This window comes from Branchiostoma floridae, chromosome 10, assembly GCF_000003815.2.
Source record: "Branchiostoma floridae strain S238N-H82 chromosome 10, Bfl_VNyyK, whole genome shotgun sequence".
NCBI classification, from domain to species: domain Eukaryota; kingdom Metazoa; phylum Chordata; class Leptocardii; order Amphioxiformes; family Branchiostomatidae; genus Branchiostoma; species Branchiostoma floridae.
In genome coordinates, this window is record NC_049988.1 from 11,648,654 (window position 1) to 11,673,783 (window position 25,130).

At 39.2% G+C, this 25,130-nt stretch overlaps 1 protein-coding gene across 24 annotated transcripts in view; it reads right to left on the reverse strand.

Moving 5' to 3' along the window:
• LOC118423807 (tyrosine-protein phosphatase non-receptor type 4-like) overlaps nt 1-25,130 on the reverse strand; it is a 52,109-nt gene that overhangs the window by 6,408 nt on the left and 20,571 nt on the right. For 6 of the 24 annotated variants that reach the window (XM_035832062.1, XM_035832059.1, XM_035832061.1 and 3 more), the window contains 21 exons: nt 23,047-23,125; nt 22,812-22,856; nt 22,395-22,447; nt 21,826-21,946; nt 21,296-21,425; nt 20,701-20,718; nt 19,489-19,577; nt 18,059-18,100; nt 17,446-17,509; nt 16,944-17,116; nt 16,323-16,367; nt 15,574-15,642; nt 14,890-15,045; nt 12,867-12,974; nt 11,216-11,333; nt 10,798-10,884; nt 10,232-10,303; nt 4,257-4,413; nt 3,260-3,322; nt 771-931; nt 178-268 (listed from right to left, as the gene is read on the reverse strand). In XM_035832062.1, the coding sequence (XP_035687955.1) occupies nt 178-268; nt 771-931; nt 3,260-3,322; nt 4,257-4,413; nt 10,232-10,303; nt 10,798-10,884; nt 11,216-11,333; nt 12,867-12,974; nt 14,890-15,045; nt 15,574-15,642; nt 16,323-16,367; nt 16,944-17,116; nt 17,446-17,509; nt 18,059-18,100; nt 19,489-19,577; nt 20,701-20,718; nt 21,296-21,425; nt 21,826-21,946; nt 22,395-22,447; nt 22,812-22,856; nt 23,047-23,125 (1,941 nt within the window). The remainder of the gene's footprint in view (nt 1-177; nt 269-770; nt 932-3,259; nt 3,323-4,256; nt 4,414-10,231; nt 10,304-10,797; nt 10,885-11,215; nt 11,334-12,866; nt 12,975-14,889; nt 15,046-15,573; nt 15,643-16,322; nt 16,368-16,943; nt 17,117-17,445; nt 17,510-18,058; nt 18,101-19,488; nt 19,578-20,700; nt 20,719-21,295; nt 21,426-21,825; nt 21,947-22,394; nt 22,448-22,811; nt 22,857-23,046; nt 23,126-25,130) is intronic. The other 18 variants (XM_035832042.1, XM_035832041.1, XM_035832045.1 and 15 more) reach the window with 18 other exon arrangements.

A 25,130-nucleotide genomic window follows, 5' to 3' on the forward strand; every position in this document is an offset into this window, starting at 1 on the left:
CATTACATCAAGATCACAGATTCACAAGGTGACAGTTAAAAAAGACAGTCATGACGAACTGAAATTTTCCTTTTTACCCATGCATCAAAAACTGTACAGATAATAATGCACATAAATTTTTATATTACAATACACCATCAAGACAGGATATATTTTTACACATTGTTTCATACTTACATGGCGAGATGTCTCGATACCTATTTTTACAGATGTTCTCAGGTATTCTGGAGGCGTTACAGGTCATACCAGGTTTCTTCCTAAACAATTGCTGTAAAAAGACACAAACATACCATGTAATCTCACGCAGTAAAAAAATCATAATTGTGTTTTGAGCAACTTTACAAGAGACTGGACATGTAAAATATATTTTCATTTTCAGCAAATTTGAATTTTCACACCCTGATATCAGATTATGTCAGATGACTGAACTTCTAGTTTTGCTCAACTTACATTGTACTTCTACAAATCTGTTGCATGATGTTTCTGTATGGTATTTAACAGACAAAGTATAATTGAACCCAGTTTGGATTTTCTTACTGTGACTTAGTTGGCTGAACTTAAGCATGATTAAATCTTGCTTATACCAGCCCGCCCAACATCTGTTAGCCTCTGCGGGGAGGGGCCAGTTACACCCCCGGACAGCAGAGTTTGTGTTTAAACAGACAAACTGAACTTGTATTTATCACACCTTACTCCTACAAATGTGTTGGATAGATTCTGCATAACATTATCATATAATATCATATCATAATAAGACTTAGTTTCCTCACATCGAACTGTAAGAGCGATGCTCCAGTTTTCAGCCCCTCCTCCACCAGTACCATGGACTCCTTCAGGGCATCATCAGACGTGATGGGAGGTCGTGGGGGGTTCAGGTTATCTGGGGTGTACATAAAGTCTGGTTCCTCCTCTACACCATCGGGGATGTACACTATAGCAGGGGGAGATAATACAACTGTTATGGTGCTCGGGTGCCTACGTCTATACTACATTGTATGGGTTATGAAGACACTAGACACAGTACAGGCCCCTGTGTTGAATAATTTCTGGATCAGCCATCCTAGGGAAGACTAAGACATTTGCTTTCAAAATCAAAAGAACAGCATGAAGAGAAGACTGAGTGATTCAGTCGAAAATTCTGTTGAGCCTAATTCTGTTTTGTTGTAGGACAGTTTCACCATTCCCATAATGTAGTTTAACAACTCGGCTGAACTTTCATGATAACCAAAAGGTTTCTGACACTGATCCACAACTCTATAAGATTTAATAATGTCTTGGTATCACATAGGAACAGTATTTGTGACCAGTAGTTTCAATGACACAGACCCTATTGATTGAATGCATTTTTTTTCTAAAACTTAAAGCAAGATTTTCATGCTCAGTGAAATCCATGCAATGGTAAGTCATCTCTTGACATAATTCAAACCCTTTGATAAAACGTCATCTGCACCAAGTTCAAGAACCTTAGAAAATGACCAGTACTAGTAATGAACATGAATCAGTCTCTTTCTATGAATAAAGGAAGGAGAGTTGAACATCCTGTTGAGACACAAAGAAAACCTTAAATTTCCTGGGAGATATCTGATACTTTTGTTGCTAAGGAGATGCAAATGGAAAGGAAAAACAAACAGCTTTCGTCATATTCTGAAGACTACCATTGTATTCTTACTAACCAAGGATGTTTTCCAAACAATACAGTCACTGACATTGACAAATAAAGAACATGGAACACAATGCCCTATTATTAAAACACACACAGTCCCATTTCAGACATCAGATCCAAAAATGTTTGAACTAAAATACTGCAAAATGAGACAGATTTAGTGATAAAATAGAGATGATGATGCATGACAATAAAATAAGGTCATTTGACTGTAAACTAGTAGTGAGCATTATCATCTCAGGTTTGCTTGCAATGTTTTTATATCTAACCATACATAAAGGACTGCTTTAAGAATATTACCACAAGCCACCAAGAGACCTTTCTATATGTTTCCAGAAAGCAATGGAGTCTAGCAACAAAATAATCTTATAGCTCCCAGTAACGAATAATAACTGGTAATAATCAACGAAAGCACACAACAACAGAAACCAACATACAGAGTGCAGCGTTACCCAACATGGCAGCACACATTGTTTCCACACTGTGGCTGTACCATGGGAACCCAAACCTGGTCCAGACAGGAGCAAACTACTGGAAACAGCTCAAACTAAAGCACCAGCAGCAGCTGGATAGAAGGTGGAGGGTGAAATGAGGAGAGGGGAGAGGGACGGGAGAGGTTTTTCCTGATCTACTGGTCCCAGCTGTCTGAGAGGAAGGAAGTGAAGAACCACATCACAGAGAGGGGGTGGGATGGACAGGGCCAGATACGTAGGAAACTAAGGCACACACAGGAAAACTCAACTTTCCCACGTTGTACTGGGATCTGTCACAGAAACACAAAAATCTACAGTAGACTACTGAAAATTAGAAACAAGGACTTTAAAGTTTAACATCTTGTGTTTGCATGAAAAACGTAAGGAGATACGTAGGAAACACAATCACACACAGGAAAACTAAACTTTCCCACGTTGTACTGGGATCTCTCACAGAAACACAAAGATCGACTCTACGGTAGACTGAAAATTAGAGAAAGGACTTTAAAGTTTAACACTGGCTGGGACAAGTGTATCTTTTTTGCATGAAAATGATGTACAAAGTCTTATGTAGTTATCTTACTTTCTACTTGATATATTTTGGAGGGACACTGAAGTATAAAAAAAGTGAGTCAAGGTTACACACATGTATGTCAGTGACATCACAGGGTAAAACGGATGTGAAGTTGAGGTACCAACATCAAATGTTGTGTGACATCATAATGAAAGTAGGAGACATAGGACTATGAAGAGAAAGAGTGGGAAAGTGACAATGTCATGATATCATCATTGTTGACATCATACCAAGAGTTGGAATGGGGGAAAGTGAAAGTGAATCATGCAGCAGTATAACTGTATCCATGATGAAAAAATTGACTGAGGGCATTTTTGAACATTGCTGATTCAGTGCATTGAACAGAGATGAAAGAAAAAAGAGCCAAGGCACAAATGCCCAGGACAGTTTGAACAAGTGAACGTAACCAGCAAGTTTTCAAATTATGTTTTTGCCTCAATTTTTTAAATATTAGAAGTATATAATCGTGCACTGTGCTGTACATGCAAACTTGGCATTTAAAAATGTGATTGTTTTGGAATGATCCACTTCTGCAAGGGGGGTCCTTACCATGGTCAAGCCAGTGATTTACAAATTCTTCTTCTTCTGGACACCCCGAGTGACAGTCATCAGCTAGGGTCCACAAAAACAGACAGAAGAAAAGAAGGGGAGAGGAAGAAATAGAGGGATGGCAACACAATCAGGATTGGTAATAAAAAGAGTAATAAAAGACAGATATTCAGAGACACACAGACAACAGTCACAGGCACATCACATTAAACATCTTCTAAGGCTGGTCTATTGAATATTCTAAACATGTAATGAGATTGGTCTGTGGAATATTCTTATCTTAGTCATGACCTGCCGTCCTTACTTTTATCCAGGGTCATGTATCAAGCTTTGAAAAGCTTGTATTGCCATATTGCTGCATCCAAAAAGCTCATACAAATGTAGTTTCATTATAAATATTATGATTATATCAAAAGTGTTTAGCATACATAGCTGTTTTATTTGGTATGGTGGTATGGCAGCCTTTTTCGGTATGGCAGCCTTGAAAAGGCGTCTTCTAACAAGAAATCCCTGTTCCACCCTACCTTCCACTGTATTTGGAGAATCTTAATAACTGATAAATGAATTTGATCCATCTGTCATGTGAGTTCTTCAAAGATTACTTGATATCATAATATATACAAGGAAGATAAAACATGCATCGTTTCCACTCAAACCAATTCTGTTTCAAAAGTGCAATGACATGTACAATGACCATATTCGTCCCTTCCAAACTGTGTATGTCCCTCACCGTTTGGTCTGACGGTTAACTCCAGTTCGTCCCTGTAGGACTCCTACAATAACCATATTCGTCCCTCCCAAACTTGGTATATCCTCACCGTTTGGTCTGACGGTTAACTCCAGTTCGTCCCTGTAGGACTCCTACAATAATCATATTCGTCCCTCCCAAACTTGGTATATCCTCACCGTTTGGTCTGACGGTTAACTCCAGTTCGTCCCTGTAGGACTCCTACAATAATCATATTCGTCCCTCACAAACTAATGGCATGTCCCTCACCGTTTGGTCTGACTGTTAACTCCAGTTCTCCCGTGTGGGACTCCCGCGTGGAGCGGATGAACATCACCACCTGCTCGTGCGTGTGCTGCGAAACGTCGCGCCCGTTGATCAGGAGAACCTGGTCGCCCTCGTTCAGCCGCGGGACACATTTGTCTGCCTGGAAAAACATGGCAGAAACACTTCTAGATCATGATCTGCTGGAATACTGTTGTGGCATGCCAAAATAAAATACATATGTACATGTTGATATGTAGTAAAAAATTATGTACTAGTACATGTTCCTGTAACAGTGTTTATATTATGTTTGTGTTGTATTTGTGACAGAAATGTGTGTTTGTGTGTACTCTTAGGAGTTGTTGTGAGTACATGTACCTGGAGTATATTCAAACTTAGTCCTGTACACAATATATCCCATACCTTCATCACCTGAATAATGTATACCAAACTGCTGGAAACACTGAAATATCCTTCAAATGCTTAAGGCATTTAGTGAAAAATATATAAAAAGTACTACAGACCCTAGATGACTCTTGTTTTAGGGTAAAATGTTGAAGATACACATATTGAAGCAGACATTTTGTATGGCCTGACATACACATGTACGTTGTACTTGCTATAACTATAAACTGCAAATGCACTACAATGTCTTCCTGACAACAGTCGTCTCTCTGGTTAGAGTCCGGTATTTGCCCTGTTGATCTAAACTAGATCGAGGTATAAGACTCACAGCTATCATTAGCAAATCTATTGATGTACGTTTCACCAAAGTGAAACAGAGTCCTTTCCAGCTAAATAACTATTCTAGCAGGACAGTTATAAAACAACATGGCTGCCCCCTGACAAGTCAAATCACTGCAGCCGTGGAGTCATACTTACATTCACGCTTTCATCGCTTGTTTCAGACAGCTCTTCGTACGGGCCTGCAAGTTGCAGACACTGAGAACGCTGTCGCCAGTAATGGTCGCGGGAGAAACTGGACTTCGCGGGTGTTTGTGGTTTGGAGACGGAAAAGCCCATCGCACAACCGATCATTGCCCCTACCTTCACAATCTCCCTAGCAACACCAGTGACTGTCAAATGATATCAACAGCTGTATAATTTCTGCTCTAATCTCACTTATTTTCTGCCGATGTTCGCACTATGGCAACCGCTGCCCACGGTAACCAAAACTGTATCTGGCTCGCTGATACTCGCTCGATGAGACAGCACCGGCACTTCTTTTACATAAACCTGCCCCCAGTGCTCAGTCTAATCAAGTTCCCCGACGAATCTTTCACCCATGATATGATGACTACCAGTATATATGCATCACTGGATGTACCACACAGGACGTCACCAAACAATCTGTTGTATCACAAAAAAGAGCTTTTAATTTCCACACGGCAGCAGACGTCATACATGTAAGCATCACAAATTACTACTCCAAATGTTGTAATGTAGACAGTCTATATCTCCTCTTGTTGCCATGGACAATAACTTCCAAATCTACATACCATATTGTCACTCGAAGACGTCAAACAGACCTGCATTTACGTATCTATGTATGCATATATATTATTTATTGACGCACAGGGAGGCTGTAACGGATACGACTGCAATACATCCTGCATATTCATACAGCACATGCGAACACGCAACGTTTGAACTATATCTGGAGACATATTACAAGAAAGCATGGTACGTGTGGTACGTGTACGCCACAATCTAAATTGGTCTACTCTCAACTAACATCAAAACTACACCCTGATCAATGGCAACATAGCAAGGAGAACAAAATGTTATCTTGCATTTACACATAACTTTGACATCAAATCACCATCACCAACTTTTACCCCTCCAAACATCATGTTGTACTTTACATCCTTCACATAGTTGTCCCTGCTGCGAGGGTATGGGCTCGGGTGGATTTGAAATATGCCCAGTACACCATCAACGACGTTATGAACGCCACGTCAAAGAAATACACGGCGAGCAGCAGCTTTTCGTGCAACACGCCGAGAGCCGCCATGGCGAAGACCGCAGCGTAGTGCGCGAAACACATGAACAGGAGTATGATCAGGAAGTATTTGTCGACTAGAACGTCTAGATAGTAGTACAGACTCGGTTTGGAGGATGTCAACAATTGGTATTTTGTCATGGTGAAGTGACTTGACCGGTGTCAGTCGAAAACAGAAGAAATTCCTACCTGGCTGAGTCAGTGAATACTCTTCCCCAAAACTGTGATAGTGAAATACATTCAACCACTGGTACAATATACCTTCTCTCGATGTCACGACACGAAAAATATTACAGAAAAGCCAACAAGACAGTCTGACTGGGCACCTAACAGCTTAATACACTGGAGGCTAACAATTAGATAATGGGGACATTTACCACTGTAGAAGACGTATTTAGTACTAGGTCGTCCTCCTTTTGTTTGGCTAATCCCACTAACCTAGACTCCTTTGTGACAGCGGGTTCCTGTTTCTTCGCAACCCACCCCTCCCTTATGCAGATCAAAACACGGACTCTTTTGAATCCTATGGCTTTGATGTTTGGCTCAGAACTATCAACACAGTTTTTTGTACATAAACGATATCTAGCCAACTGTTTAATCAGGTGTTAACAGTGTAATTGGCACGTGGTTAGACTGCTGCATCAGCTTTCTATGGTTTCCCTTTTATGCCCTCAGGGATATGATTCTTTCTGAGAAGACCTGCAACTTTTCAGTTTCGTGATAAAAATCTATTATGATCAGAAGTCCTGTCAAAACTGATTAGAGAAAATACCCCACCGCTATGGTTTGACCTACATGTACAATAACGTCCAGAGAAGGGAATAGTGCTAGTAATATGTTATGAGATAAACAGAAAACTAGTCCAAGTGTCTTTCAGAAGGGTTCATATGCAGTCAGTACGTTGATTCCAAAGAAATGAGTGTTTTCCAATCCTCCGCCACACTGTTCCTTCTACTGGTTTGTCAGTTTGATTGTTTCTACTCCAATGGACGATGTGTTCTTCTGTATGGAATCCACCACTTACAGCACCAAACTTCTGTTGGTACGTAGAAAAAACTGGATGCTGTGTAGGATGACTTCAGCTACCTGCAATGCTGTAGAAACGCTCTGCCCACTTGTGCAGGTCAGGACAGATGATTCAACAGGGCTCAGACTGATGTAAACAGTGGGGAAAGTTTGGTTACTCAGTACGAGTGTTCAAACAACGACTGTGTACACAGCAGCCTAGTCCGGAAGGATCCGCACTACACAAGCTCAGCGTCTGCCAATGTTCCTTGTTACGTCGGCAGCAGTTAGAACAGAAACACATCTGCAAATGTGGTCCACTGGAATCATGAAGGATATCTGTTCTCTAGTTCCTTGAAGTACTTGAGATGAACTGCAGCAAATGTCTAATTCTTCCCAGGAAAAATCCGATGCAGAAGACCCACAACGTTGGACACCCTGACTTGCCTCCTTTCCGATCTACCTTCTGATGCAGAACTGCCTCAAAACAGTCCTCTCAAATTTGCACCGTTGATTAGCTTTTCACATATTTGATGGCCACTACCACTGTAACTAAGTGGGATAGTGCTAATGGTATTACCACTTATGGTAGGCATGCCATTATGTCAAGGGTAATAAGAGTACTCTTCGTATCATTACTGGTAATGTACAAAACACTTAGCATTAATCTGAAGTGCCTTAATAGTTTTTTTCCCAGAAAGAGTCACCTGCCTGCAAAAAATATTTCAATCACTTCAACACATCAAGGGCGTTATACATCTATATTCAAAACTATATAACGTCTTTTGACACGTCACTGTGATCTATTTTATATTCAACTTCAAGGCTTCATAGTTACTGTTTGCTGATCTTCATAGTTACATGTACATGTAAATTGGATATAATGCATACTTAGTTTTCTTTACAATTCCTACTAGAAAGAATGTTTGAAATCTTTTCTCCACTTAAAAGTTGTAATTAAGATGACTCAATTTTGTCGAGAAATTGGAAGCACGGAAGCATTAAAAGAAGCGAGGGGGGGGGGGGGAGGTGCCAAGACATGCATTGCATGAGTACTGTACAAACAAAATCATGTTTCATGAATTTCAAAACCTGAGACCAAAGATAAGATAAAGGGCAGACACTGGCCCACTTATTACCACTCTCTGCTCGAAAGACAAAAGGCAATCTGTGTAGGCCCAACATTTCCCCAGGTGATTAGGCTAATGTAATTAGGGTTAATGTGGCTCACATGAAACACAAGCCGGGCTGTAATGAGATAAAAGCACATCCTATTTAGAACCTATTCATCAGGCAATCACTCCCCTTACTAATACATGGATAAAATTGTGTACGATTTTCAGGAATACTATACAATTATTGTTATTGGTTGGTTTGATTGATACTCAAGTCTAAAGCAACTGTGCTGTAAACAGTAGATACACCTACAATATCAATATTTGTGCACTGTGCATTTAGTAAAGCAACCATAACATAAGGTTTTCCAAGCCTAGGGGCAAGAACTACAAAAACACACGTGCATATCAGTAATGATCGTTGTTGCACAGTGAGAAGAGAAAGTTTTCCACAAAGCAAGTTGCAAAACCCTAAAATCATATCACTGAAAAAAACAACACCTTAGATAACATTTATGTTGAATAAGCCAAAAACCCAACAAGATTTCTAGGACAGACACATGTATCCAGACTAATAACTAATGTACTCTGTTGTCACAAATCTTCATGTGAGAAGACTGCTAGACTCTGTTTTGTTTTCACAATCATCATGATTTCCATATCACCACTATTTGCAAAGAAAGAAACATGTCAGCATCAAACTGAGGAAATGAGTCTTTGATTGGGCCCACATGATGTCTAACCTTATGTTTTGTTTACTCAGATATGTAAATGAGCACCATTGTTACCATGGTGGCAGTGCAGGATAAACAATCAAAGTCGGATATTAAGATTTGCTTGGCAGAAATTTTAAGTGCTAAAATTTCATGATCAACTGGTATAAATGTCTACAGCTGGGTAAAATATGACATGGTTGCTGAATTATGTATTTTCCTGCAAAAGACAAGCACAATATCTACCATTTTAAACCTGCCATAGTGAGAACAATCTACCAGCCACCAAATAGAGAACATAATAGCACAATAGAATGATAGCACAACAAGTGTTCACCTGCTTAAACTAAGGAAAACGCTCAGTATTACAAAAACTATCATGTTTGTGTGTATGTGTGTGTGTGCGTTCGTGTGAGGGAGAATGTGTACATTTGTGTTTGTGTGCGTTTGTGTGTGTGTGTGTGACAGAGGCAGTAAGAGAGAGAGAGCAAGAGAGAAAGAGAGAGTAGAGAGAGAGAGAGACAGATGTAATGTGTAATATGTTCTTAGGGTTCATACAGGACAATTCTACCTGCTTGTTACTGCTAGAACCTGAATGAGGCTGACCTATAAATCTGCAATGTGATTGTGTAAAACACTAATTGTCTGCCATCTTCCAGGCTATCCATTCAACATGGCCGACAATCAGTACACTCAGTGTGAATATATTATATATATATATTTCAGGTGTAGTTAGTGATATACAGTGAGTGGTTCAATCAAACGGGGATGAAGTACAATGCGAAAATTTTCATCTGTGTAGTGATATACATGTACTGACAGTAAGTGGGAAAAACAAATTAAGACCAAGTATGTAAAATATTTCATCTCTGTCGGCAAAACTGTTGAAACTATATAATTATAGTAACTGTTGTTTTGCCAAGAGAGGGAAAGAATAGGCAACAACTCAGCATGTATCGACATGAATTCTTTTGGTCTAGAGCTGATATATTTAAAGATTCTTTTTGGGTGATGGTAGGCCCAGAATAATATACAGATACATTTGTATTACTGACAGTCATGATCAGTGATGTTCACATGTAGCATTAGCATGTTCCTACACCATTTCTGTAACTATATATTAACCAAGAATATTGGGGTATTTACATTTGCGTTACTTACTGGAGTGCCGGGAGCTACTCTGGACACAATGATAGGCATATTCTGGTCTGCTCCACCCTAGAGAAAAAACATGAGACATAAGTAAGATTTTTGAACGTAGAAAATGGTAGCACATTTCAACTAGTTATGTTTATGAAGGCCAGACATCCAGGTAAACAATATTCAAATACAATTCAGTCTCTGTACTTCAGTCAGTATACAACTGGATAAAAAAAACACCAGAGATTTACTTCCAGACAATTCCAGTATTCATCTAGTTCACTAATGTTTTTGTACAGAGTCCAACACATATGCACAAGGATATATGAGAAATGGCCTGCAGGCTTCTCATGAATGATCATAATTTTATGTTCAAACAAACAAAAAGGCAAAGCAAGGCAGAAAGATAATGATAGATGCTACTACCAGCACTACAAGACTTAGTGATATGTAGCCACGTATACAGGTACATGTAGTCATCATTCTGGGCAAACAGATGTAGAAAAACAAAATTGAAAGATAGATGTAAGTTTTCTCTAAGAATACAAAAATGTACGTGTGCGAGTGAGTACCTTGACATTGAAGCCGAACCTTCCATGTTCATCTGGTTTCATCCTGATGAGAACAATGCTGTTGTCTGCGACCAAGTTCCCATTCGGCTGGGGAAAACACAATCATATTCTCATGTGCAATGTGTAAATGTTGTGGCTTACAATCATAAGGGAAGAATTTAGTCAACAATAACAAGTATTTTTCACCCTTTGCACTGTGACCGGTAAAATACCAAAACACTACAAATGAAAAATCGTGACCAAAATATTTTAGTGTTACAAAAACTGTGAATGAGATGAAATTCTATTGGGAAAATTAATGGTTTTGTTCTTTATTGAAATTGCAATAAAAACAACACATAGTGGAGTGCCAACAGCACAGGCTTGATGTTTTATGTTTCCACATTGACGAAGAAGTACAGACAAAGCCAGGCCTTACCAAGTTTTCATTGTAAGACGGTAGAACTTCATATGACTTCTCTGTGAAGCTACCGTCTTCGCTGTAGGCCTTGAACTGTTTTCCCCGCGTAATGTAGTCTGGCGAGAAACCTCCCTCACTGCAACATCACATAAAAAACATACATTTTTATTACAGATACACTTTTCCAATCTACAGTTACATCATGCCTGAAGACTAGCATTGTTCTCTTTTCTAGTAATGCATATTTTGCGTCCAAAAGGTGAAAATTTGCATTAGAAAGCCTTTGAAAAAAAAGAACTTACATTCTCAAAGGTAAGATGAGGTGTAGCATACTACAGTAGCTCGTAGTTGTTGAACAAAACATCAATCACAAAACAGCTATGTCTGCCGTGTTTGAGAGAGCAAAACAGATTCTCAGCACCTGAGGGATGTGACCAGACGTCTAGAAATAATCCCGCCCGCCCTCAGACTAATCAACAATCAGGCCGCAATTTGTAGCAGTCACGCGTTACGCATTTCACACGTATAAAGGTCACCGAGGTCACTGACCTCTGACGCATGGCACTGCTCGTGTTCTAGACATAATCTCCAAGCAGATCCTACAATGGCATAAGATAGTACCAAACTGGCCAAGGAGTGTAGTCAGCCAAGAGGTGTCCATTTGCCATGTAGAAACACACTCCTAAGTCAGCTTCACTCCTCTGCCAGCTTTTGATACTATCTTATGCTACCGTAGGATCTGCTTGGAGATTATTCTAGACACACACAGTACTGCTGCAGCTAGATAGGAATTGAAAATGTGGGCCAGTCTTCAATTTCTTTTCAGTCATTTCTGGTCTGTGCGGGTTGTCCAGAGCTCTGTAATAGCATGTCACTGGATGTTTTTTCCAGATGCTTGTCCAGTATTTCTTTGAATGCTTTAAATATTCAAATATATCATTTTATGTCATGCATTACTAGTGTACACCATACAGTTTTCAACAAGGACGATTTCTCCGAGAAAATGGGTTGGCTAGTTCTGGGAAAAATTGTATCAGTCTGCATGTTTTTATCAGATGCTTTTTTTAGGAATCCATTACATGAAAAATGTATATTATTCATGAAACTACGATGTATATTGCAACATATTCAAATGCATGTTGTATTTTAAGTCCCACGTGAATATTTGCAGCTATGAGCATCTATTTTGTCGAAATGTGCAATTGGAACAAAGCTCAAGAAGCATGATACTGATCTCAATGTCAATTAGTAGTTCTTGACAATGTCCAGTCATATGTTAGTTGTTTTAGGGGTGCTCCATTTAAAACTTGACGTAAAAGTTGTCAAGAATGACTTTTCATGTTTTCTCCATATTACGCCAAAATCCTAGCTGTGAATTGAATCTCTCCAAAAAAAGATATGTCTGGAGCGTCACTGACCAAAGATACAGGATGGCTGACTGAAACGTCTGACCGTTTCCAATATCATATCCAGTTGCTTGAGTAACCGTTTTTTGGCATATCTTATTACCTGGATGTCTAACCTTCATCAACGCATTTTGCTTATAGTTACATATACTAGTAGTTAGAATTTCTGATACTCTTTTCCCTCTCAACCAAAAATGTCACAACTTCTGAGCCGCCCCCCAACAGCCTTTCATATGGACTAGCCCAAGAATGACAAAACCTACTCTTCCTCTGATTGGTGGCCGTCTGACCACGCCCTCCTGATGGGGATCTCCTTGGTGGGTGAGGACATGGACGGCGGTCTTCTTTCCAGCAGTTCAGCAGATCCATTACTGTTACACAAGGTGCAAAATGGAGAAAAGTTAGGGTTCAAGTGCTATCCAGCAGTGATACATATATTCTGTTCAATTCATGATCATGACAATATGCAGTTGGGCAGGATCACTTTTAGAGATGTCATGATCATCTTACCATACAAAACTTCTACCACCTAGCAACACTAACATAATTCTTTAAGTTTCTTTACAGCAGAACTGAGTCAAGTGTAAGACATCACCCTTTTGTTTTGTTGACTTTTAAGATAGCTTTTATCTTATGACACATTGTTTATCCCTCTACATCTCTGTAACAGTTATAACAATGCTTCAACTGACTTGGATAGTAAGTGTACAATATAAAAGATCCTAAAGCAACTATCAAATTGTTGTTAACAGTCGGACATTTCAGGTAGCATCTACTATATTTTGTCAGAGCCTAAAACAAATACTCTGAGAGGTATTCAAACAAAACTATGAATGGATGTTTTCCTTCTGTTTTCTTGAATGCAAAGTAAAACAGAAAAGAAAATGACCAAGCAGCATTTTTCCAAAGATGCAGATGTTTTCCCTCTAGCCATGAGTAAAGCTACTCGCACACGATACTTTGTCATCAGGCTCACCCAAAAGTAGTGTGTGCGAGTGAAAAGAGAATTGGGGCTATGAATGGGGGTATTTGAGTAGCCTGTTATGATAGACAGTCCAGGTAGACAGCCCAGGTAGCCAGGCCTGGTGCACAGCCTAGCCTTTTCTGTAAACCTTTTCTGGTAGGAGGAAGAAAAAAAACACACCAGCAAAAATTGCATGAAAACATAAATAACTAGAGTTCGGCGACCTCATACCTCCATGAAAATTTAGAGCTTTCGTAAATTCCATGCAATTGACTAAAACATTAACATAATTTATGCATGGTGTTGTTAATCATTGAATAACGTACATATGTCACAATTATAAAATTCCCATTATTAATCAAAGTGGTTTTGCAATTTTTGCATAAATTATGCAAATAAGTTCCTCATTACCATATTTGGTATCTGCTTATATTCCACCTATCATAATCAACAATGTGTTAAATGTATTGAGGTCCAGTTATTGAAAACAATGGAACTATACAATTTCCTCATTAATTATGCAAATAAAGTCCTCATTTGCATAACATGTATATCATTATGAACATCTTTGCCTAAGCTACCTGCATGCCTAAAATGCAGGCAATCCGTTGTTCCTTTCTGCAGTTATCCTCTTTGGAGTGTCTTGACAAAAACACCCCTGCAGTTCCACAATTAAATGTTAGGGGGCTGAAACTTGCCCCACTTGTTTATGGCGCTACAAGCTATATACCACCTAAATGTCAAGACCATAGCATGTCTGGAACAAGAGATACATTGAAAAAACTGCTATGATAGAATATTCTCATTAATTATGCAAATGTGCTCCTATTTTGCATAATGAGTATCTTATCTTGTACAACATTGTCTAAGGTACCTACATACCAAAAATCATGAAAATCCGCCGTTCCCTTCTTGAGTTATCCTCTTCAGAAGTTTTTGACAAAAATGCCCCTGCTATCCCATAACTAGACGCTAGGGGGCCCAAACTTATGTCATTTCTTCCTGAGCACAAGAGCTATCTAATACTGAAAAATCGTGACCATAGCATGTTCAGAACACCGAGATAGCAAAACCGGAAGTTGCGCTGCAGTACTAAGGGGAGCCGCTAGGGGGCCCAAAATCTAATCATTTCCAGCTTTCATCACACACTACCAACACACTGAGTATGAAACCAATCCACCCAACCCTTCATGAGTTATGCTGACCACAAATATGCGGACACACAGACAGACACACACACAGACAGACACACACACAGACACACCAAAAACTATACCTCCATTTTTTCATGGAGGTAAAAAGCAGGAGCAGACTCTACTCACATATTTCTCAGCCCTGGGGCAGACATGGATTGGGACTGGTGCACGAGCGAGCGGCGGATCTCTTCATTCCGGATCTCGTCCTTGATGACGTCCCTGGTGATCCCGCCGATGGTTCTTCTGGCGTACCTCTTGCTGGGAGTCCTGAAGAAAGGATTCCTTGATTGTCGCACAAGGGCACAAGTGTTGGGGATGAATATGTGGGCAAAGCGTGACCAACGAAAAGCCAAGCGAAGCAAACGACACGAGAGAGACATGCGGACATGGATGGGTTGTTCTAACAAAGCGCAAACGTTCTACCAGAGGAAGACATTTTTTTGACACTACAAAGACACACAGGTGTAACAATGGGAAACAGAAACAACCGGTAACAGTGGTTACACGCTATTCTATGTCACAATGGCAATCATACTGACATGTGCTTGCAAACTTCTAAATCTTTTTGATGTGAGTTGTGATTTAAATCTCTTTTGTTGTAACATAGCTTACAAAATCCATCTTAGTTGCTTAAAAAAAACTAGCTACCAGCAATGCTTTCTAAAGATGAGAGTTTACAAGACATTACAGAAACCCACTAAATACTACATATGTGCAGCAGTGGAGTACATGGTCTTGTTTTCTGCAAACTGTTAATGTGTTGTGTTAGTCTGTTACAAGACATGTTGGATGCATTTATATACTGTGTACCTGTTAAATTGTCTGTTTCTGTTCCCTTCTTCTTTGCCAAGTTCTATTGTTTGTCGTTCCGTTCTGCCACTGAGAAAGAACAACAATTATTATAGGAACATTTACGTATTCCCTTCCTTCCATCTGCCATAAACAATTGAAAGAAAAAAAAATAAAGAAAAACATTATCTAGAAACTGTCACAGTCAATGCACGCTTGTTAATGTAAAATGAAATATTTTAAAGTAAATTTGTTTTCCTTTCCATGGCAGAAAACAGTCCCATTCCATCTGTAGTGCTACATTCTTTGTTGTAAGACATTAATGTTGATTAATGTTAGGAAAACATCATGCTTCAAAGGCAACAATAAACTCCCCTACTATTCTACCATGCAAATGATACATAAATTTTTGATATGTTGCAATATCAGCAGTAGCATACAACATAGCCTAACAAACAACAAACCTACCTTGGCACAGACCAATAAGGATCAGATGGGGGAGGGTTCTACCTAAAGTTTTTTTTTTGTCACAAGTTTGTATCATCTTTTCTGTCAGCTTTTTTGCAAAGATCTTCTATATTATGCAGCAGTCCATGGGGCACAGTAATACCCTGAGAATGTATCTCCTGGCTAAATAAAATTAAAAAATAAATTTCTCAACATCTTCAACCTCCCTGATCTTTATTAGTCCGTGCCTTGGTTTTTCCGTGCAACAGAATGAAGAGTGAACGTTCCATGCTACTCCATCCCCTTCTAACTGACTCACCCACCTATATCTATACTTGGACCCCAACTTGAACATACGGAAGAGACCTCTGCAATAGAATGATTGACAAGCTGTCTTTCACACTTTCACTTTTACTTAAGGCCTGGTTTGGGGTGAAAGTAGAGAAGACAACTGCCCTTTGAAGGAATATAATGTTATCTAAAGTGAAAACGAAGGAACACACATACAAAAAAAATGCAGAGGAAATCATTATAAGTGAGAATTGTGGATAGAAAACACTGTCCTGTTGAAGTGAAGAACTATGAATCAATATATATGGAGACCTACCAACCATCAACTAGAGCCCAATATACATTTTCTAACCAATTTTCTTCTTGTTGGAATTTGTCTCCGATGATACAAACCACTCTGACTCATGACAGAAAAACAAATCCTGGTTTTCCTGGTGACCTTTTGTGAAGTCTTAACACTGCAAAAATGTGTTTTGTAATTCTACTACACTAAAGAATTGTTTCAACTGCAAACTTCAAATGCTTCTTCATTTTCCCTCTTACCACGAAAGTAAATGCATCAACAGTGCAAAATGTCATCGCTTCTCCATACCTGTCTCTGTACTGTATAGCCAGTATACCCGCCCTATGGAATAACACCCACACACCCATACCTATATCTGTACTTGGAGCCTAGTTTGAAGAGCGTGAGCATGTTTCGTCGGGAAGGCAGCTTGGGCGTGTCCAGGCGGAAGAAGGTGTGGTGCTCCACGCAGGACTTCCACAGGTTCTTACAGGCACGGTAGTTCGCCAGGTTAAAGCCGATGGCATTTTCTCTATCATCGCTCTGTGTCGCACAAACAAAATTGCAACATTGGTTATTGGTTATTGGGTGGGCCGACTACTCACTCTTTGCAGCCAGGGGCTACTGTATTGTAACATTACAACATAGTCAAGTAAAAACATTACAAGAATAATTTCTCTATTTCTCCAGTAGGTTTTCCTGAAAATCTTATCTACCTTGAAGTTTACATTTAAGAAAACACACACACACTCAAGAGAAAGTGTAGTTTATCACAGGAGTTAAAAGAGTTATTATTCCAGCATAATGAAAATTGGTAGACAATGAGGACATAGATATAAAGCACTGAATGTAGATAATATTGAGCAACTCACCGGTTCTTTTCGTAGCTGGAGAAAGAACTGTTTTCTCTTGAATGAAATCTTGACAATTTTGGCCCTGCACAACACAGTAATACAAAGTAAGGCAATACTTAACAAAGCTGTATTACTGGGATTGTTTCTGCACGGCACACTCAGCATGTTCAGCAACCTACAGACTACAGAACTACAACTATAGTGAGTTGCATGGATCAATCAGTTGTGGCAAGGCATTAGTCATGTGAAGATGTCTCTCAGAATTTTTTCAAACTGCCTGATTGTGACAGGCATAATGGGCTTCAATAACAGTTTTAGGACAATGTCCAACTTGCCTTCTACATCTACAACATTATGCCTGTAATCTATAGCAAAACCAGACTTGGCACATTTTGGAGTGAGGCACAGGTGCCATGCAAATGGTATCACACCAATGTACGAGATGGTGGTATCACACCTCAGTTGTTGTTGTTGGGCAAACACAGCAATGTGTCACACTGTTTGGCACAAGTAAGTGTCTAGATTCTCTATCTCTATCCCAGGGATGTTTTACACATCCTGGCACAGAGATAGTGACAAGGCACCATCTACATCTACAGCAAAACCAACCAAACTAAGGGAAAGCTCTCACATGTGTCTGGTATGGGGTGAGATCGAACTGCTGGCACTGTCCCTATGGTGAGAAAGTGGACGGCAGACATGCATGACTCGAGGCTACGCTACCGCTGCCTTGCAGTTCCAACATAATACAATTTGGTGAGCGGTTGGGGGACAGGACAAGGGACAGGACAGATGGTTCATTTTGAATTAGATTTTTGTGCAGGGGGGGGGGGGGGTATGAGGTGGTTTGCAATGATTTTTAAAGAAAAGGCAGATAACAATTTAAAGATTGGAACAATAGTGCATCTTGGGCATGGTCATAATCTATGATTTGAAGGATTATGCCCAAGGAGTACAATGGAAATGAAAATTATTGGAAATGGAAATTATTGTTACCTAACATAATGGCAGAGAATGTAAATTAGAATGATTTAAACAGAATCACTTGTGCATTAATGACAAACTGTAGAAAGGCAGGGTTGACTAACTTGGACACAAGAGATTACATCACAGTTTTGTTAAGTTAGACATACATGTAAGGATAGAGTGTTGTGGACTTGTGAGGATCTGGTACAGAGGCAACAGCTCGAAAATGTGCAAACTGTACAATGCCACCATCAATGTTGTAGGATGTTTCATGTAAGAGTGAGTAAATAGTGACAAGTGCATGTTTAATGAATGGGGTGGATAAACTGGTGTGTGTTCTGTGTTCAAACATCATAGCTGGAACATGGAAAAGCAACATGATACACTCAAGAGCCACTACAGGTAAATATGGACAGACACCAAAGGCAGTTGACTTTGAAAGAAACAAAAAATATCATCAGCTTCCACTTAGAAAGACTGTAGGTTGGGGGTGGGGTTAAGCTGTGAGAGAAATCTTCAGTATCAGTGTTTACAAAAAAAGAATGATCAAAGAGCATGAAACAAAACGACAATAAAGACATGATATGGGTCATAATTGTAGGTAAAATCACCACTTTTAACAAGAATTCATTGTGCAAATTGCATGACAAGAGAAGATTGACAAATATAAGTGATGTGCCATTGCATATCGTTAAAGTTATTGGTTGTACTTGGCTGATAGACTTGTTTGCATGTGGTCAATGTTATGAGAGCCCCCATACTTCATAGTATGGTACTGCAACTAAGTATATGGTCCATGTTCCAAAATTAAGCAAAATACAGACATTGTAAGATCACAAGTACCCAAAGAAGAGTTTTTTTTTTGCCAAATCGAGTTTTCCCTTTGAATGTTAGTGTTTATTAGAATATTAGTAGAAGACTAGCCTGGGTACCATCCTCTATAGTAACCAATGGCTCAAACTTTTTGCGTGTCAACCAGCAAGCGAAAAGACTTAGCCAGCAGTCACTACAAAAGGTGGCACATATATCCAGGCTACCAGAGGACTGGCCTGTGACCATATCTTGTTGCTTGCAGCCCGTGACTTTGTTTCTCACCATGAAAATGTGTTAATCTTGACCCCATTTTGATAAATACTGATGCCTGCTGCCGTCACCCCCAGCTGGATCTCCAGGTTACTTTGGTCCTGTGGAAAATAAACAAACAAACAGGACATCAGCTTTAATTGATCATTAACAATAAAATCAAACATATAGTAGAATGGATTAATTCCATATATAATGGAGTGGATTCATTCCACAAGCTTATACACTGCAGTCATCCCTCAGTAAGGCATCTGGAGCCGCATACATGTAGTTCAAAACCACTGACAGGCTGAATAAAAGTTTAAAACTTTAACTATGTGGCTCTGGATGTCTTACTGAGGGACGACTGCAGCGTGCAAGATGTCGGTAGCTTGAGGAATGTATCTACTCTACTATATAAGAAAATAAAAACACAAACATACAGTTTAGAAGCACACACAGAAACCAAACACGTGCAAGGCCATGGATATCCAAGTGTCTTGACATCAAACAAATTGTAATGTATCATTGTTGGCAAAATTCTCAAGCTTCATTGACAAACACATTAAGCCATGCATTGCAGTAGGAAAACCACAAAATATTCTGAAACAAGAATGGCAAAATTACATCTGCAGTGAGGAGATAGCAGTCCCAGAAGCTTTGCAAAGAACATAATCATAATAGCAAAAATATTCTCTTCATATGTTCAAATGGCAGTGACTGTCAAAGGTCATAATAGAAACAGTTTTTCTTCATACATGTACGTTGAAATGACAATGACTGTCAAAGTATTAGAAAGTCTATGTAATCTTAGAATCTTTTTAATATATCCTAGACAAAAACTGCCTCTCATGTCTTCTCTTGTAATACATGTCCTTTGCACAGTATTCTGGGAGGTTGCATTCTTCCCTGAGACATTTGTGCATGTGATGCAAAAGCAGTGAAAAGTGCTGGAGAAAAACAGTTCACTATGGGGGACTTCACGTCTACTCTTAATCTCCAAGCAGATCCTATGGTGCCATAAGATAGTATCAAAGCTGGCCAAGGACTATAGTTGGCCTTAGGGTGTCAGACGAGCAACGGCAGGTGGCTGACCTCCTCTGGTCGGCTATACTCCTTGGCCAGCTTTGATACTATCTTATGCCACTAGGAATCTCCCTGGAGATTAGTCTACTCTACGTCTTCCGGGACCCACAGTGTTCCACACAAGGAACACCGTGGGTCCATGAAACAAGGAGGACTCACCGAGAGGCTATGGTTGTACTGGAAAGAGAGGGAAGGCAAATAAAGATGTTAGTTGGCATGCAAGCAGGCCAGTAGACAACCCAACCACCACTGATCTTTAGTAACTATTTTCCCCCTATTCTAGGTAGATAAACCCTGCACCAAAGTGATGTTTTTAGATACAGGATGCAAGAAGTATTGAGGCAAATAGGCATTTTGATGAAGCACGGGGTAAAAGCTGAATTACAATGATATAGAATGGAAATGGAAAGAGCTCAGAAAAGCTGGCACAATCAAAATTTATTGGAGTTCGTTAGAAATAGGAGATATTGTATAAGTTTCAGTTTGGCAAAGAATGGGGAACTCCTAGAATAGCTCAGGGCCACTTGACATAGATGCATCTCCTTATAAAAAAATACCCATGCTCAAATGCTTCCTTAGCACTACAGTCAGCTACATGCATGCATACACTGTATTTTTCATTTCATGTAGCAAATAAAAAAAAGCAGTAGCAAACTTGCCTACAATCTCTTAAAATCCAACTTGAGACGTCTTAAAAACTAATACATGTCACTTAAAATTGTGGTACTTGTCATGCACTCTCAGGTATTCCTACCTGTTGGAACGTTACCATGTTTGTAAGACTTCTGTGTCTTACCCGAGCATAGTGAAGGTCAACTCCGTAGAACTCCAGCCTCTTGGCCCGGTCAAGGTAGTTGAACTCTGCCTCCGATGGGGGCTGACCTCTGCAAGGTTCAAAGGTCAAAAGTCATACGCAAGGAATAGCACTTAGCACTTGTAGGTCATCCAAAGTGTTAAACTGATCGAAAGTGTTACACTTATCTTAGCTTGATGGACTATGCATACACTGTCAATCACTCTCAGTCAATGTGCATCATGCAGTAATTTTCAGATTCAACAGGGGGAACCTCAAAAAGGTATTCCTTGACTTTTGATGTTTTCTTCTACAATTCAGCTTGAAAGAATGAAAGACTTACTATTATGTGGTAACTTTTAAAATAATGTTTTTGTCATCATCAATGTAGCAATTTCAAAGTCTTTTATTCTGTAATGTTCTTTAGCTAGACTATTAAGAACTAGCATCTTTCTCCTACAGACTTGACACTCTACACCTGTACTACTTACACATGTCTTTTGTGTAGTTCTTCCACCTCCCTCTCAAACTCTGGGGACTGGTTGGGCACGAATCTGAACTCCTGCAGGTAGCCGGGCAGGTGTTCTGATGGGTCGTAATCACCAAGTTCAGCTGGAAAACAGACAGGCAATGTTTGAACTAGGAATATATATCTGCATCAGGGAATACGGACTGATTCGCTTTTTACTATAATTTATGTTGGGAAAAATTCTTAGTACTAGTAGGTGACATAACTTGTAGGAGTAAACATTACATGTTGTTATTGAGTACTATTTATGTCAGGAAGTTATGTTTTCATATTTGCAAATTGTTACAAGTACTGCCATGGAAGTTAGATTGTTAGAGTAACTTATTTGATATAAAAAAAAAAAGACAAAATTACAACACTGTGCCTTTACTATAAACTCAAACTCAAACTACTAAGCACATCAGAGGTACTGAAGCACCATCTAGTAATCATTGATGGTACTGCAGCCTTAATGGAAGATGAATGAGTTTGAGTTTCAATGACATTCAGAAAACATGTACTTCTATACAAGGATTTAACTTCCACTCTTACATTGCGCAGCGTAGGATGCCAACAAGGAAGCTGTGTGTGGAGAGCACGGTAATCTGAAAAGTTAACAAGAAATCTGGTCAAGAACGATTTGCATGTAACTATGCTTGATCTATGTAATTACAAGTAATGATCACTTTTACCATGACTACAAGTTGTTACATCTAATCATGCCTGAACAGTTTACATAGTTTAGATCACGCATGTATGTGTATAAGAAGTCTGAAAATTATTTATTTCAGAATAGAGCACTTAACTTGATGATGAACAAATATTCTAAATAGTTTTGAGATTGTGGCATTTATTTTCTTGCATATATAGTTAGATACCATATGATAAATGTATCTTTTTTGTATGAATTGATTACATAAAAAATTTTATGGCGTCAAGTCAAGAGTACAAGTTTCAATGACGAATTACCTTCCTTCAAGGATGTCCTTCTTCAGTTGTAGGAAGAAATGGTACCTAAACAAGGAGACGAAACACAATATTCACCTTAAACTCTACATGTACATGCAAAAAAAAGAAGCAATTCTTTCTAGAGATATGTACTATGTACCATTTTAATGAGTGATGGTGATTCAAATGGAAAGTTTAGATGATCACAGTCATAAAGAGACAAGACTAAGAGTAAGGATAGTATAACTTTGCTCACCTTGTGTACTCTTCTTGAAGTTTGCTAGGGTCTGTTGCATAGAACTTTACTCTGAAGTACAGACTGTAGGGGGACCCCGCTGGACGAGAGAAAGGAAGCAAGATTAGTACACTGTACATTTTCTCACAACATGCATTTTCTATGCATAGCAAGATGATATTTACAAGATTCAGACTAGTACATGTTTATGCTTGTTAATCACAAGAAGCTCAAAACTGCCTGCAGGTCAAGTTTCATTGATGTCAGGAGTACATCTAGGTGTGTTAGGAAGGATTTCATAACATTCACCAATATAGCAGCTTTTGGTTTGTAACAATATTGACAAAACATTCACAGCAACATAACACAGCAACTTTTGGTTTGTAACAACATTGACAAAACGTTCAAGAAGGTATGGCATCTGGGAATGAATAATGATACCCTTTGTTTCAAATCATATCACTGATCAAAGTAGCCTGATTAAATCTCGCTTTATTATTAATATAGCAGCCCGTCCAACATCCAGCCGGCCTCCTTTACGTGGAGGGGCCAGTTACAGCCCTGGACAGCAGAGTTTGCGTTATACAATCTATGGTCAAAGGTTTCTGAGAAATATGTTTCTGATGCTGTCCTGCATCCTTCTGAGTTATCTAAGGTAATTGTTTTCTTGCAGGGTTTCATTGCATTGTCTGAATGACAACAGGTTCCTTAGATCACTCCAGAAGGATACAGTGTGATTTCAAGAAAACATTAATAGTTTCCAGATACCTTTTAAATTCCAGGTACCTTTCTTTGCTCAAAAGATGGGCCCTAAAAGCCCCAGACAGAAACACACCACATGAAATATTCAACAGGAAGTTTCCCTGATATCTAAAACTCCCGGCTTACCCTGGGAAATCCTTCCATAAAGGAGAATGAACAGATTATATTAATGTTTGATAGACCAGGATTTCACTTCTGTTGGAATAACCTATGATCATATATTTGTTTAACAAAAAAAAAGTCATGTGTAGGCCACGCAGATGGGTCAACTAACCTACCCTGTCTGTCTACCATTATCTTTCGAGACAGACGGATGCCAACACATACATACTTTTGTTTTAAACCTAAATAGTAGTGTGAAGATGTAGTTGGATTGCTGGAGTAATTCAAACAACTCTTACAACAACAATTACTTATTTCCAGAAGTCAAACGACTCTTGTTGTGAAGAAATTGAAAATGTTGTGATACTTTTGGTTATCTTGAGTAAGACTTTTTAAGTATGAAATCTTAGCAGTGATTTGGGATAAAAAAATCAACACATTTAAAGCCATTTAGGATATACCTTTGGGATAAACCTTATCAAGAGTGACAAATTTCAATTTGCCAAATGCTTTTAACTTGTAATCTTTTACTAACAAATGCTTAGCTGTTCAGTCATCAATAATGTCTCTTCTTTGATGTGAGAGGGTGTCAGATCCTTCACTATGCTGTATCTAGGGAGACATCCATTTCAATCCTTGCGGGGGTGGACCAAATGGAGATGGACAAAAACGTGCATCAGGAACCGTGCATATGGGAGATTTACATGACACACTTGCAGGTGCATGGTGGGGGTGCATACATTTTCCAGGCTTTCCTGTGATGCATACAGTACTGTTACAGAAAGGGGACAAATTCTCTGCAGTCTTTAGGTGGTATTTCACTGCACTTTTGGCACGGGCGCGGCACTGCAGGGTTTGTAGATGAAGATAAAGAATGAATTTTCTTACGTTTTGTGTATTTTGTTGTCTTCTAAGTCACCCTTTTACGTATTGTGCAATAACTAAATTATACAAAATCAGCGAAAATAACAAAACAGTGCCACAGTAAACGAACCCCGCAGTGCAGCTCCGGTGCCCCAAGTGCAGTGAGATACAACCAAGTTGTCAATTTGCATTACAAGCAGGTGTCTCAGACATTCCAATGACAGAAAAAAGGTAGAATATATCTTCCTTAATGTCACTTCTGCTGTTGTCAAGTACTGGGAGACTTTTGAAGCTTAGCACCAAGAACTTTGATTATCTGCAACAGTTTTGTGCTACCAGATGGTGTCATTCTTGTTGCTGTTATACACTTGTGTTAC